The sequence below is a fragment of the Apaloderma vittatum genome, unplaced genomic scaffold (genome assembly GCF_000703405.1).
Source record: "Apaloderma vittatum isolate BGI_N311 unplaced genomic scaffold, ASM70340v1 scaffold12981, whole genome shotgun sequence".
In the NCBI taxonomy this organism is placed as follows: domain Eukaryota; kingdom Metazoa; phylum Chordata; class Aves; order Trogoniformes; family Trogonidae; genus Apaloderma; species Apaloderma vittatum.
Window position 1 is genome coordinate 76,254 of NW_009699724.1, and position 15,217 is coordinate 91,470.

Sequence of the window (15,217 nt, forward strand, 5' to 3'; positions counted from 1 at the left end):
TATCTAACAAAACAAATATAAGAAAACAATGATACTGCTCTGCTTTATGGCCTTGTTCTGGTATTTCCTTACCAGGTTAGACATCCTGGATTCTTTCCTAAGATTCATTCAAGATTAAATTGCTTAAAATAAGATTTGCTTTGTCTGTACCCACCATAAGAGCAAGCGTGAAGATGTTGTGCTTGGCCAGCAACACAGTCTCATTAGACATAAGGAACTTCAACAAGTTGATCAAAGCTAGGAGAAAATAATATGTATTTTTAAAACACAATTAAAAGCAAAGCTACTTACATTTCACTATCTAGTATAAAGTAACCTAAATGCCAGCTGCTCACCTCTCAGAAATATATCAATTTTCATGTGGGGTTTGGTGGTTACTTTGGTGGCTAAAATACTGTGCTGGACAGGTAAGTGACAGCTATTTTACTCTCCCACATTTACTCTCCTTCTCTGACTTCCCAGTCAAGTTTGCTCAGGGTCAAGGTAAATTTCTTGTTAGCTTAGTCAGTTCAAGGGAGAATTTTCTATCTGCCAGACTCTGAAGCGAGCTTTGGGGTTGGAGAACCCAACCATCTCATTTCTGCTTCATATATCAGCAATATGATGAATGCAGAGTCAGCCCCAAACTGTCATTCTTGTTGATACATGCAGTTAAACCAAAAAGTAACAAAAACACGACAGCATAGTTTTTCTGTAGCTCTCTGTCAATGCTGATACAATGGTACAAGGAAGGATACAGTACTTTATTGTGTCAGTTATCTAGCGCTGTGCAGTGAAGACTACAGATCTGGTTCAGACTCGTCTAAAAGAAAACAACAAAAAAAAAACAAAAGAAAAAAAAACAACACAAAAACCCAAAAGCTCCTGCTGTAACCATCCAAAATCAGTTAGTGATAGTGGGAATGAACAAAAAGGCTGACTAAGAGAGCTTTAATCAAACAGACTTTACAATAAACAATTGTATTCCATACACTTGAATAAAATGGGAAGTTCTTTATCTTGTTTTTTCTAGTTCCTGAAAAATTAAAAAAAAAAAAAAAAAGCTGTTTTCTTCTGCATTATAGTTGCTCAGGACTGAAAGCTGATGCCTGCCTAGAAGAGATTTTTAATGTACCCTCTTCTCTGAAGTCAACAGATTTCAAGACTTAAAACACCTGAACTGGATGGCCTGCAAAGTCAAGCCGGAACCCTACGCAGACTTTTTAACAAAAGTTCTTAATTACCTCCTAATCCTAACTGCATCTAACAGAATCAGACACGACTCCAATTTCTTATAGGTACAAGTAGAATTCATTAACCTGTTCTTCCTCCCACTGTTACACAAGTGTTACACACTACCCAGTAACCTGCACGAGAACCAACTCCAGTCTGGGAGAACCCCACAGTGAACACAAACCAGACCATTCACCTCAGCCCCCCCAAAGGTACAGGCTATCAAGTAGGCGGAGATAAAGCACAGGGAACAGGAATGAGGTACAGTCAAAATTTAGTTACCTCCCCTCACTTCAGGATTATGAAGTACTCACAGAAGGCAAACCCAAGAAACCTACAGTAGGAAGAGACTGGCAAGATCTGGAATTGAACAAAATTGTCAGATTCTGAATACAGTCCTGCAACTACCACTTTCCAATACTAGAAGTTCACCAGGAGTATTAAAAGCTTATGTATGCCCCCAAAAGGGGAGCCTGCAGCCCTAGGGTGGGTATTTACTCATCACGGACAGAAGCTACTTCAGCTTAATCTACCAGCTGGAAGCTTGATGCTGAACTGCAAACCAGAATGAACAAAGATCTCTGCGAACTCCAGACACAAAAGTGATTTATCTTTAAGAGCTATTCCAGGATTTAAAACCCAGCATTAGCATCCCTCCTTCCCTGACACAAGCAGATATATTAACACCTTTTCCATCCAGGCGCTGAACTCCTCACAACATCATCACTTCATCATCAGACGGAAACTCCTGGGACTAAAAGAACGGCCTGGATTTCACAATAATCGAGCTCTGGAAATACTCCTGACAGATATTTTTCTGTAAAACAGCTGTTTCAAAACAAAGAAGTAGCAGGTACAGATGGGCCCTCCACCGGAGCAGAGATCCAGCTAAAAACAGGTTGCCAAGGTAACCAAGCCTCCACAGCAAAAAAGTAGAGTCTCCCGCAGTCAGTGCCTTGGACTGGAACAGCTGCCCTGCAACTCTCTCACAGCAGCTTATTGGCCATCTCTCCATTTAATAGTTATGAGCATGGTTCTTACCTCTTTCCTGGCCACATCGAGTCCACACAGCCACATCTCATGACGAGGTGCTGCTGTTCAGCTACCAGCAGTTGGGGCTTCTGAAAGCAGAGCAGCAGAGCTCCAGACTTCCCGTAACAAGTGGCGTGAAGCCACTTGTTCGTCCCATCATCTCTCACCCTCCCACTAGAACCCTGCTGAAAGGCCTTCACCAGCGAGCGGTGGCACAGCACGATGAGAAGCCACTGAACATCCGAATGCACTGAATGCGAGCTGCCTGTGACGAGGAGATACTACTTCTAAAAGAACGAACACAACCATCGCTTGTCTACAGCACCACGGGCAGGGACGGGTCCTCCAGGACTGCCACTGCCATGTTTCTCAGACACCGCCCTGAAGCACTTCCACTGCTCCACATTGGCGACAGCAACTGAAGGAGAACTGTTGCTCTGTTCTACTCCGACAACAGCTCCTGCATTTCTTCCAGCCATTGTGATGCATTCGCTCATGTTTAATTTTCCTGTTTCAGTTCGAAAGAAGAGATTACCACTGCTTGCAGTCAGTCCTTACACGTGAATTGCACCACACTGTAGCTCACTCAGCCCATCTAGGCTGCTCCTGCCCCAAGGCCTAGGAAGGAGAGGGATGTGTGTCATATGAAGAAACTCAGTGTTGGGCTCAGAGCCAACCCACCAGGTTTACATTCACTGCGTGCATCCCACAGACAGATTTATCCAACTGTTTGGAAAGCATGTGTTTCCCAAAACCAAGTTGCAGCGCTCCTGACTCGGATCCTACACTGCACTGATGCTCAAAGAGCAATCGTCTTTCCCACACCAGCATATTCTGCACTAGCCTCTGCTCAAGTGGCAAGACCCGCCCTGTGTCCCTGTAGTTTGTCCCTGTAGTTTACTTCCAAGGCAGAGCCCACACTGTAAATGAGCACGGCTATGCCCTGGAATTTTTAGGATTAACAACTTCCAGATCCAGCTTCATATGCCCAGTGCCCTTCAGTGACGATTACACACATAAAATAAACCTTTAGAGCAAAGTCCAACTGGCTGAATGCCCCCCTGCCCTGCTCCTAAGCAACCTGAGGCCAAACCAGATGTGTCACTTTTTCCCTGCTGCAATCAACTGCTCACCTCTCATTTCCCATCTGCAGGCTGCCCTCTCAGACTAGTCAGGAAATTATCCATGTTTTTTTTCCCCTCCAACAGAGGAACAGTTCAATCTCTCAGCTGTGCAGGGAGACAGAATTGTGACCCTTGCTTGGGCTCAGTCACTTTATCCCAGTTTGTGCTCCAGGATTTACCAGTGATGGATGGTTTCAGCATGGGATCTATTTCAACATTAACTGAAAAATAGCACCATTTTTGCAATACCCTCTGGAGCCTTGTTTTCCTTTTTCTAAAGATACCTGTCTTTGGCACCCCTTACCAGGACATCCACACCTGCTATAGTGTGTCTTCAAACATCCATAATTTCACAATACAATAGTGTTATTAGAACTTCTTTAGCAACAAAAGCAGGAAGCTGTAACTAAACTGAACTAGCAGCCATCAGTATTTGCATGCAAGCTCCTAATTTTGTAATCCAGGCTGACGACACTGGCTATGCTTCTTAAATCAACATAAAGAGAATGTGGCCTTGAACACTTACATTTACAGCCTCAAAACCAAGTAGAAAAGTATGCTGAGTCCACGCTTTAATTCAAAATGAATCCGTATGGTTGTAAAGCATACAGGTTGCTTTTTAGGCAATTTTCTCTCCCAAGGATTATTACAGCCAAAGGAAGGGAAGTGGCATCACCAGCTTTTACAGATACCCTCTCTGCTTTTTGAACTGACTGCAGTGAAAGAGGCTTTTAGCTCCACTGCCACCGCATAGCTGCTTTTGAGGACAGACACTTTGCCTTATCAGCTCTTGCGGCCACTCAGTTTGCTAAGAAGCACTCGTACTCGTGCTGTTATTTGCTGCCCTTCTTCAAGCCAATCCTCTGTAAGAAGGCTGTGGGCAGCCAGCACCTCCTCTTCTCTTCTACCAGGAAGAAGGTACTTCCTTCCTGCTACGGACAGATGCCCTTCACCCCCTCCTTCCTCTGTTCCTCCCCTCCTGTAGCAGACTTACCTTCTCTCCCTGTAAGTCTCATTTCAAACAGACGCATATTCACCCTTAGCACATTCTGGGTTCATACAAAGTTTTGCGTTATTTAGTGCCTCAGTGTTCACTGTCTGGATCACGTGTAATACTACAGGAGTGGGGAGGCAGGATAAGTAAAGAAAAGAGAGGGAAAAGAAAAATAGGTAGTACCATCCCTTGGGCAACTCGGAATGTAGCACAGACTCTGCCAAGAGCATCAGAAGGTTCTGATGTGTTATTGCACAACAGAGCAGAAGAGAACAGCCCTGAGACACACATCAATGAGAGCCTGGATGGGTTGAACACAGTACAGAGGCCTCTGTCACTGCATCTGCTGTGCTCACAGGTCAAAAAAATCTTCTAATGGTGCATATAATGGCCCTCAACAAAGAAGCAAGGGAGAACGAGAGATGCAAGGGCTCCTCAGCTGCAGTATAACATCAATTAACAGGATCCTGTGCTCTACTAAAATCCTCCAGTTGTCTACGCTCCAACTTTGAGGGCACGCTGGGAAGAACCGATATTTTCCCACATACCAAGAATATGTTCAGTGTCCTCTGCTCAGTGTTTCAACTCACAAGCCCCTTAGGAGGATCCCCACCCACATATCACTAACAGGGCAGCTGATAAAGACACCTGAGCAATGCTTCCATGCTGCAGAGAAACTCTCCACCCACAAGTGCTCCAGCAGCACCGTAACCACCCTGGACCTCTTACAGCCAACCTGTTCACACACACATACTCTCAAGGTCAGGCACACACCACTCGCTGCAGCACACGGTAAGCCAGAGCTGGTAAGGATTAGTGCACTAGGCTGAAACTGAGAAGAAATTCATTTCCTCAGAGGAGCAGCACTTTGGTCTTCCTGTGCTTCAGTTCCTCCAACATAAAAACCAGCACCACTTCGAATTGCAACAGCATTGGAAGCAGGAAGAGAGCAATGAGACAGCGCTGCTGTACCTGATCATCCCAAAGGCCCTCCTGCGCTCATTATTCTCTCTCTTAACTGGTCAACATCAAACGCTTGTTGAAAAGGAACAGGCCAAACAGCACTTTCTCATAACACTCTTCCAGGTTCCAAAATTCAGCATGATCCCCTTACACTGGGAAAGCTACAGCACAGAGTGCAGAAATCACAGATTCTCACAACGCAACAACACCATAACCACAGACCAGTCCACTCTTCTATTTCAGGCTGGAAGTGACAAGGGCTAAGCTCAGATAACCATACATCCCACTGTGCTGTTATGAGGAGGAGGACAAACCCCGGAACAGAGCAATCACCTGTAATAAATGCTATACCTGAAAAGAAATTCAGAAGTAGGGAAGCAAAAGACTCAAATACAATACAAAGAGATGACCTGAGTGTTAAGAGGGTGCAGATGGGGCCACATTCAGCATTGGCAGACGCTCAGCAGAACAGTGATCAAAACACACTCAGCAGGAGATGAATATCTACAGATTGGGTTTGACAGGAAAGAACCAACAGAGGTAGTTTCCAGATAGAGAAGTAGGAATAAGGAAGCGTGTCCAAGAAATAGCTACATAGCTATTACAAACTAATGCACCAGAACCCCCTGAGGCACAAACTATTCCAGCATCCTTGGACAAGTGAACCAATTACTCAGGGACAGTACTTGCAGCTTCCTGTCAATCAGCCAAAGCACCAGAATACAAGACTGTGGCACCCCTGCTGCAGTCCCCTCTCAGGGGAGCAGGGGAAGCAATAAAAGCTCTGTCAACATCACCATTCAACATTCTTCAGCTCCTTCCCTCTGCTCTGACAAGGAGGGAGCTCCTCACTCACAGCTGGACGGCTCCTCTAACCAATGCTTGCCTGCCCACTGCCCCGGGCACTGCTGAAATTCTGCTCCCAGCCACCAAAGCTCTGTGGAAAGAGCAGCTGGCTACTGGCGGGCTCCCCGTGGCCAGCACCTCAGCGCTCCACAGCTGTTCCCCCTTCTCCCCGTGACTGTCAAGGTATAAGCACGAAGCAGTCTGCATTCTTAGTGAGAAACAACAGCCTGCCAGAGGGCTGGAGCACATGCTGGCACAACCTGTCGCTCCCAGGACCAGTCGAGTAGGCCACTTCACATCCAGTCCTTTACTTCCTTTATATAGTCCCCAGCGCTGGTACTCGCTGTTCCCACCTAAGCAGCCGATGGTGTGAAAATTGCAAAGCCTAATGGAAATGTAATTGCCGATGCCAGAGTAATGTTGCTTGATGACAATCCAGCAAGCAGTAAGAAAGAAATCAAATTTTCCAACTTCAGTTAAAGCTCAGATGAACAGTATAATTTTTTTCTTAAAAATAAATTAAAAAAATAAAATAAAAAAAGCATACACCCACAAGCTTCATTTCTCTTCAGTGGAACAGGAAGTATTGAGCTCAATTCTATTCTGTCTGACAGTGCAGGTTCGTACTGTTAATTAAATAGTAGTCTTGGGAGTTAAGGTTGCACAATTTTTGCATGGGGTTTTAAAACAGAAAAGGAGGAGTACCTGGAGAAAGAGCAGAAACGTTGTGTGAGAACATGGGAAGATAGCAAAGTAAGGGACCCAAAAGTGCTGTTTCTTGAAAATGAAAAGGGGACAGAATAAACCGCTGCATTCTGAATGCTGCAACCCCTTCGCACAGGTAAAGAAATGGCTGTGAAAAGCTCTGGCTGTAACACTTCTGTCATCAATACCACTGTTTCCCAGGAGAAATTATCACACTGTCTCCACTAGGTCACCATGATCTGCAAACTGCTGGGGATTCACAATCAAATTCTCCACTGTTAGTTAGCTTTATTTAAAAAGTAATTTGCAGGATGGAGCAACAAATCCAGAGAAGACCTGTTAGGCTGCAAGGCTGGATGACTGAAAGGTTACTAGACCTTTGTCCACTTAAATAACTAAATTCCCTTTGTGCTCAGTTGATGAGGAATTCCCATCCTGATCAATAACTGACCAGGTGATCAGTAACAGCCACAAATCTTACATTATTCTTTTTCTGTCCACTGGCAATCAGGGCTAAGTTCTTAAAATACGTCAAAATAAAGGAAACGTAACTAGAGCAAGTAAGAGAACACTAAGAAGGACTTAAGTAAAAGCAGATGCTTCCCAAAAAGAGCCCCAAATGAGGAATTTGGAACATCCTCTTTTACAAGAAAGCCACCGAGTTTTTGCATTTCTTGCACTCTCTTCTCTACGAGATTTCTATCAGCACCTTTCACCAAGTGGCTGTGTGCTCTGACCACAACAGTGTTTTAGCTTTGGTTGCAGGAGGTAACATGGAAAGGTTAACACGAAATCAGATCACCACTTCAGAATGGCAGCAGAAGACTGCAAGATGTTTGCAGTCTTGCTCCTGAGCTTCACATGTCCTCTGCCTGGAAGGGAACTTTGTAAGATGGGACCAGGGTTTTCCTTGAGGCAACCTGGAGTGCTACCACAAGTACAAATTACATCAATGAGTATCAACCCACAACATACATCACAACCGAAAATAAAATCCGAATTTTATGAAACCATCTTTCGATTTCAATTCTTGCCTAAATTCACTGAACTACTGAACAGGACTAACAGTTGCTCTCCTGCATGAAGCTTGTGCCAACACAGTACCACGTGTCCAGCCTCCCAGTATCAAAAAGCTTGGAGCAATGAGAGGCTAAGTACCAGATAAAACCTGCACTGGGTAGAGAACGCTGACATACCAAGGTGTTATAACTCCAGTGTTTGTTCTATAGTTCTCTTTGCCGTTTACAAACAGCGCAGTGAAGTCAGAAAGCATTTCTGCTGGAAGGTATTTAAAAGGTCAAGTCTCACAATGACTTTTTTTTCTTCCCAAAACAGTATGTGTAAGTAAAACCCTTTAACAGAGACAAACAGTCCCTCTTTGTACTCATCCAAGATTTCATTTTATGAATGAACTTAACACACAAGCTTCTGTTCCTTCTACCCTATAGTTACCTTTGAAGATGTTGCGCTGAAGAGACCATTCGCTTATGCTTACAACACCCTTCACAGCTTGAAGACATTTCTTTCTTTATTACTGTATAATGGAATTCTTCATTGCACAGAAATTACTGCAGGAGCCTTATCTGTCCCATCAGGTGGACCATGACTGCTTCCTCTGAACTCTTAAGACTTCAGAAGCATGGAAAAGATAGTGCTGATGGATCTTGAACCTTGGCAGCATTTTGTAACAACATGTAAGACATTCTGCAAGTTTGTAGGAAGGTCAAATTTTAGGTCTTTAACTATTTTTCCTAAAAGCTTTAAGTCATTTGCTAACTGGCCAAACATAAGAGTCTTTCAAGCTCTCACAGCACCGAGCAATTAGGCATTTTATCAGTGAACTAGACTGTTCACCAATATGTGAATCCTGCCTCCACAAGAGCTGCAAGAACAGAAGCTTCCCTTGACAGGTAGCTCCTGCAGAATGTGACAGTGACAGTGGGATTAGAGATGAAAGGGAGACGCGACATCACCTGATTTCCAGTCTGTTCAGCAACACAAATCAGAGGGCTGAAGTAGACCTGATCAACAGCTGCAGAACCAGGAATAATACTATCAGTGAAAATACTTCAGCCACAGAAATAAAAGTACGACTAACCAATACCACCTTAAAGACGCACTATGTAAGGGCAAGTGCGTTAATTGTACTGAAAGTGGGTTTTTTTTGCAAACTTGTACTTTGCATTCGATTGCCATAATAAATAACTGGTTTGCCTTTATTCATTATTATATTTAAGATTTTTTATCATCTACTCTTGCTATTGTAAGTCTATATTAGAATTGCTCTTCTGTCTCTTTAAACATTACTTTTGCTTAAAGCAAACCATAGCAACTGCAAAGTTACCTGCACCCTCCCTAAGCTCAGACTGAATTGCTCAAGCATTACTAATTTTGAGGTGGGAGGAGTTGAAGAAATTAGGTCTTTTTATATAAAAAGCTTAAATGACTCATGAAAACTCTCTTGGCATAGCTTATACATGCTTGACAACAACAACATATATAGCACCTTCCATGACAAGTGCTGTACAAACTGGTCAGAGTTCAAGAATTAAAACCCAAACCTGGTTTTTAAAATCAGCAAAATCAACCTTGTTATCACATGACAAGGAGAGGAACTTAAGAAAAACTTTGGGCATAACGTGCTATTTCTGAGAGCAAGGAACTGGCTGTTACCAAGTAAAGGTTCTTTATAAGCTCTGCAAAGTATCTTCCACTCAACATTCAGCGTTTCGAAAGTATAAAGGTACCTGGCATAAGAGTCCAGGAGATTTTTCAACTGGCCAAAACGCCTGTAAGGCAGCAGGTCACCACAATCATATCCACTCACAGTTTCTGCCCTTGGCCAAATTTCCAGGCCAGTTACCAGTAATGGTACACTGCCACAGAAGAAAAATCTGAAGATTTTCTTCAGTGCTCAAAGCAAAGAGCTACATACTAACCACAGAGGATTGAACTGAAGCTAATAATCTGCCGAAAAGGTCTATTAAAGAGGAATCAAGATCAACGGGTATCTCTGGATCTGAATGTCTGGCCCACCCACCAGTAACTGTGCTTGGCAATCAACTTCATAGGCTAATCAAATTAGAAATGCTTTTTGCTCTCAAGCACTCTTTTTAGGATATTCCAGAATCTAGCTCCACTAGTGATGTGTACTTTCACACTACTTTTAGCTAGCGCAAGCTTACATACACACGCTATGTTTGCCGCCTACAGATCTCCCTTTCTGTCAGTCCTGCTTCCAGCTCTCAAGCCCCTGCATCACTCTCTGTCAGCTAAACTTTCGTGGTCACTTGGTCAGCAAATCAAGAGGTTTATACTGTACTGAGTGCCATGGTCCTGGCCTCTTAACTTAATGTCACAGAATTAATCTAATAGGGAAGCTAAACCTCAGCAACAATATGGTTCTTCCTGAAGCTCAGGTGTTGAAAAAGGAAGAAGATCACATACAGGCCATGTGCCACATAGTGGTGTATCCAAAAACTATCAGGTATCACAGACTGCACAAAACAGCCCGATATATGTCCCGAGAGGTGCCAAACACCTGGCCTCACTGCTTTTCTCTACAATCGTTGCAACATAAAAAAAGGAAACGCAGAAATTTTCTCAAAGTGCTGCTGGCCTTCCATACTGAAGACAAAACATCCACGAAGAGACAGTATCTATCCATCAGATGACACACGAGTGGCTTTCCTTAATTAGAGAGTAGCTAACATTAGAATCAGTAAGTGAACAGAAGGCTCCATACATCGCTACTGCTCCCACCTACAACCTTTATCTCCATTCCCCCGCACCCTGTATCGACCACCTACCCCACAGTATTCCCTTTGTCTCTCCTCCCACTCATTTTTCTGCATAAAACAATTCTCCTCCTTTTACGGGCCAGGTACAAGCCTTTCAACACTTCCCTTACACCAATTGCCTCCACCTTCTTTGTTCCACTTGGCTCTTTTGGGGGGGCTTCCATTGCTATTACCCACACTGCTCAACATGGGCATTGCTTCAGTCATCACACACCTTGTCATTCAACAAGACAAGTGTGGGCTTGAAGACCTTCTGTGAAGCACGCCTGATGGGGCAACCCGAGATGTCAGACCCCACAGTGAGCAGCTGCTTCCTTTTAGCTGTTCATCCAGCAGTGATAACTAAGTCTTTGATCCAAATCAAAGCCCAATGGGGAATATGCTCACATTAAAGGACAGAAATGAATTCAGAAGTCCCTGTGCTTTGGTTTGGAACTGTCCATCAGACAGATCAACGCCAGAGAAATAGCACATCAAAGGCAGCAGCATTCTGTGTAACCGGAGAGCAGCCTTGATAGGGCTAAGAGTTAATTGTGAAGTATTTCTTAAGATAGGACTGGCAATTAGCATTTAGTCTGCCACATGTAGCCCTGTCAAAGTACACACCTGGAGCAGCCAGGGTGTGCCCTTTGACAGGAGCACATGCGATTCAGCACAGGGACTTCCAGCCTGTACCAATCCCCCAGCACCTACTGAAGGATCTCTTTTTTTTCTTATGGGATGTTGAGGTGAACAGAAATTTGAAACATTCTTACTGTAATTTACTCCCACATGAGAGCATCTCCCTAAACATACAGAAATCTGCAGTAAATGTGGAGTTCTTCTACAGCGGGTGTGCAGACATTCGAGGTCCTTCAAAAAAACTTGACCAATCGGAGTGATTTTTACTTTACTATCTTACTTTCAAAGCATGTGCGGTACTAAATACTCCTGAGGCATTTTACATTTCCAAAGCACTATACAAACACCAGCTAATTAGAGCTAACAAGAATATCCCACGATACTGAATCTCAGGGTGTAGCAAGGATTTTCATATTTTTCCCCCTTAAAATAGGGAAATTTAGGGATTGAAAGATGCCCAGGAGCATTTTCTCTGAACTGTGGAACACTACCTTCAATCAAAAAGCGTTATATTTGAGACTTCCATACCACCAGTGTGTAGGAAAGACCCAGCGTAGCCTGGCCATGTAAGACTGGACCTGGTTCACCAGTAACTGCTGAGAAGACACCACGACACGCTGTCAGGTGCAATTTCTATTCACAACAGCTGTTCGCATTGTACTTGCTTTTCTCCTGAACCAGCACTAAACTGTAACCATGTGTCTAAGGGCTTTGTTCTTAAAAAACCCTGAAAATAAATAGCTAATCCTTTAATTACGGGCACCCACTTCACCTTCTACAGGAATAATTCAGCAAGTCTGAATGAGCCACGTCACACAAGGTGAAAATTTAATAACTGAAAGCGACTTGGATTGTGAGTTCATTTCTCTGCACCTACACTCAGCTGTGCAGAGCTGCTGAAGGGAAGTACTTGCTGTTAATTGAGAACAGCTTCACAAACCACTCGCCACCACTTTTTTCAAAAGTCATCCTCTCAAATTTCTGATAGGAGTTGTTTTGCACCAGCCAAGTCACTGATCCTAGGTCTCAAAGAACAGCTCCAGGAATGCACAATTAGGGCCACATTCCCTTGAATTTTCATAAACCTCTTGTTTAAGCCACAACAGCTAGGGGATTAACTGTACTTTCCTCACTGAGCTACTTCACTGCTGGCAAGATAAGAACAGAAGCACACTCCATATCCACACAAGAAGCCTGTTACATCTCATCAGACCTTCCTCAGACCTCCCACACAATGATCACATCGTAAAACAGTCCTGTAAAGCTACAATCAACAGATTCCTGCTCGGTCCCCATGTGTTGCCTGGTCTAGTCGAGAGGTGGCGTCCCTGCCCATGACAGGGAGGTTGGATTAGATGATCTCTAAGGTCCCTTCCAGCCTAGGCCATTCTATGATTCTATGATTCTATGATTACGAGTGAAACCCCATAATACTTACCTATCTCAGAATACCAGTGGCATGAACCAGACTATGAACCATCAATGCAAAGGTCAGAGCTAAAAAGCCCCTCTTCCTTCCTACCGACATTTCTAGGTTGCTCTCTGCAGAAGGAGCTGCACACACTATTCTATGTGTATCTCTTAGAGTAAAAAGAGAGTAAGGTTCACCTCCCTTTACCCAAGAGACTTCCTCCTTTCTACTCACATATATCCGAGAGAGAAACCCTATTGAATAAAACATTACTTCACATCTCCAATCAGGTGAAGAGGGACTCAGGTAATGAAACAGAAAAACAAAGACATTTGGATACCATGGTGATCATGGCCAGACAAGAAAGTAAATTAGCTACCATTATGATAATGACCTGGCTTTGCAAAAGCAGCAATTTGCATGTAGTAAGTAAGGAGCAAAATAAAGATGCTCTAACAGAATTGCTGCTTGCTGTTTAACCCTGTAGCAACGGAACAAGCAGTCGAGGCCAAACAGGCACCCACTCTGGGCTTTTCACATTTGACCGTCCCTACGGATGCAAAGTACCTGCCCAGAGCTCCCTCCAGGTGTAATGAAGCCTCACTCTGCATTTCTTCTGGTAGCACAGCAGCTTGTGCACAATCTGAATGCATCGTCTGGAAAAGAGAGGGCAAAGGATTAATTACACTGCATTCCCCAGCAATTCTACACCGAACCTGGAAACATCTCCGAAATTAGCAGCAGGGAAATAGACCAACTCAAAGCCTCTCAGAAGAGGATGGGGCTCATAGTTTGGGCTTCATAGAGGGAAACAACATCCACAAGAAAGCACCCCTGAAAGGAAGGGGCCTGTGTGCCACTTCAAGGTCAACATGCTTGGATTGACTACAAATGCAAGTCGGTTACTTATATTTAATTAATACTTTCCACTCTTTGCTGCCTTTACCTGAGCATCTGGTAAGCTCCGCAAAAGGAGTTACTTAATTGCAGGCTCCACGTGTGAGGTACTGTGCTCAGATTTTATAAAATGTGGATGCAGCAGAGCTTTTCAGTTCCTTTGGCCCAACTGACAAGGCTAATGGAAACAACAGAGTCAAACAAACTGCAGGATTATTAGTTTGACTGAGGTATGCACTTGAATTACATAAAAAGAGAAAGATTTCTGTCAAATTTCCCAGTCTCCTTAAACAAATAACGTAAGTATGAGCTTTGGAATGACCAAGCAATACACCTACAAGCTCTGAAATCCCCCAACATACAGCTAAGATACTTGTGAATTCTCCTGTAGGTCTCTATAGCACCTAATCTTCACACAAATTCTCAGGTGCACAAACATTCTTCACAAAAAAATCAGAATTAAATATACTGTATAATGAATAAATTATCTAGCAGTAGCTATCATTAAGGACAAGACAGCAAACATATAGAAAACTGAGTATGTTAGACCAAGCTATTTTTATTTACTGACATTTAGAAAAAACAGAAGGAAGACTTCAAAAATGAAAAATTCATATTTCCCTAAACCCTTATTTCTCAAAACCGCATTATAGCATTAATATCAACGTCTGTCTGAAAAGACACTACTGAAAGGCACTACACAAACACTGGGAAATCAAATTTTAAAAATTTGCACAGAAGTTATTCAAAAAGGGGTGAAGAGTTCAAAATAAGGCTTTAAAAAGCCTTAAGAAATAATACGCAGAAGGTATACATTATTCTTTTCAGACCCTGAGACGATCCCAAAAATACCATGATGGGGTAAGGACTGAAACTAATTTTAGATGAATAAAGATAAAACCATTTATAATAGCTGAGCATCACATTAAGTGCTGTATTTCAAATTGGATTCTCATAAATTCAACCAAGAAAAGGAAGCAAACCAGCTAGGATACAGACAGCCGTCTTCAGATCAGGAACAGCCATCGCTCTGGGGAGAAGACCTGCTATTTTTGACGTTACTGGTACCAGACAATGCCCAGTGTATTAGCTTGGCTGTAAGACTAAAATTGGCCTCGACAAAAAAACCCCAAAAGACAAAACCTGTTTGAGGTATTGACCGGAGAGAACCTGGCAACGGTTAAGATATTTTTTTATAATTACACTAGCTGTTGCTGCAAAATACTCTGCAGACATCCCTCAGCACTGAGACCTTGTGGTTGCACACAGCAGCGCCAGCCTTCTGGGTGAAATCAAGGCACGAAGGAAAAGGACTGAGAAGGGACATAACACCCTGAGCAGCCCTGCCCAAGGAACCGGAGCAGCGGCTACCAGCCTAGAGACTCCCAAACCACCTTGCTTTTGTTATGAAACCGCCTTAGTTATGAAGTTATCCATCTTGGTGGGGTGTCTCTGTTTTTCAGCTTTGTGCTGAGGAGCCATAATACACATGATGGACAAAGAACACCCTTGGTCAAAGCAGCCTGCATTTCTCTTTTAAATATTAATAGGCTCTCCCTTGAGTAGCTTCATATTGTCACCTTTCAAAAGGACTGCAGCGAAGTACGACGCT

The 15,217-nt window shown here is 43.4% G+C and overlaps 1 protein-coding gene across 1 annotated transcript in view; it reads right to left on the reverse strand.

Annotated features, from left to right (window-relative positions):
- LOC104280761 (chromosome unknown open reading frame, human C10orf76) overlaps window positions 1–15,217 on the reverse strand; it is a 113,492-nt gene that overhangs the window by 66,875 nt on the left and 31,400 nt on the right. Inside the window, exons 19-20 of the mRNA XM_009878516.1 lie at window positions 13,276–13,364; window positions 155–237 (exon numbers count right to left, since the gene is read on the reverse strand). Coding sequence (XP_009876818.1) covers window positions 155–237; window positions 13,276–13,364 — 172 coding nt within the window. The remainder of the gene's footprint in view (window positions 1–154; window positions 238–13,275; window positions 13,365–15,217) is intronic.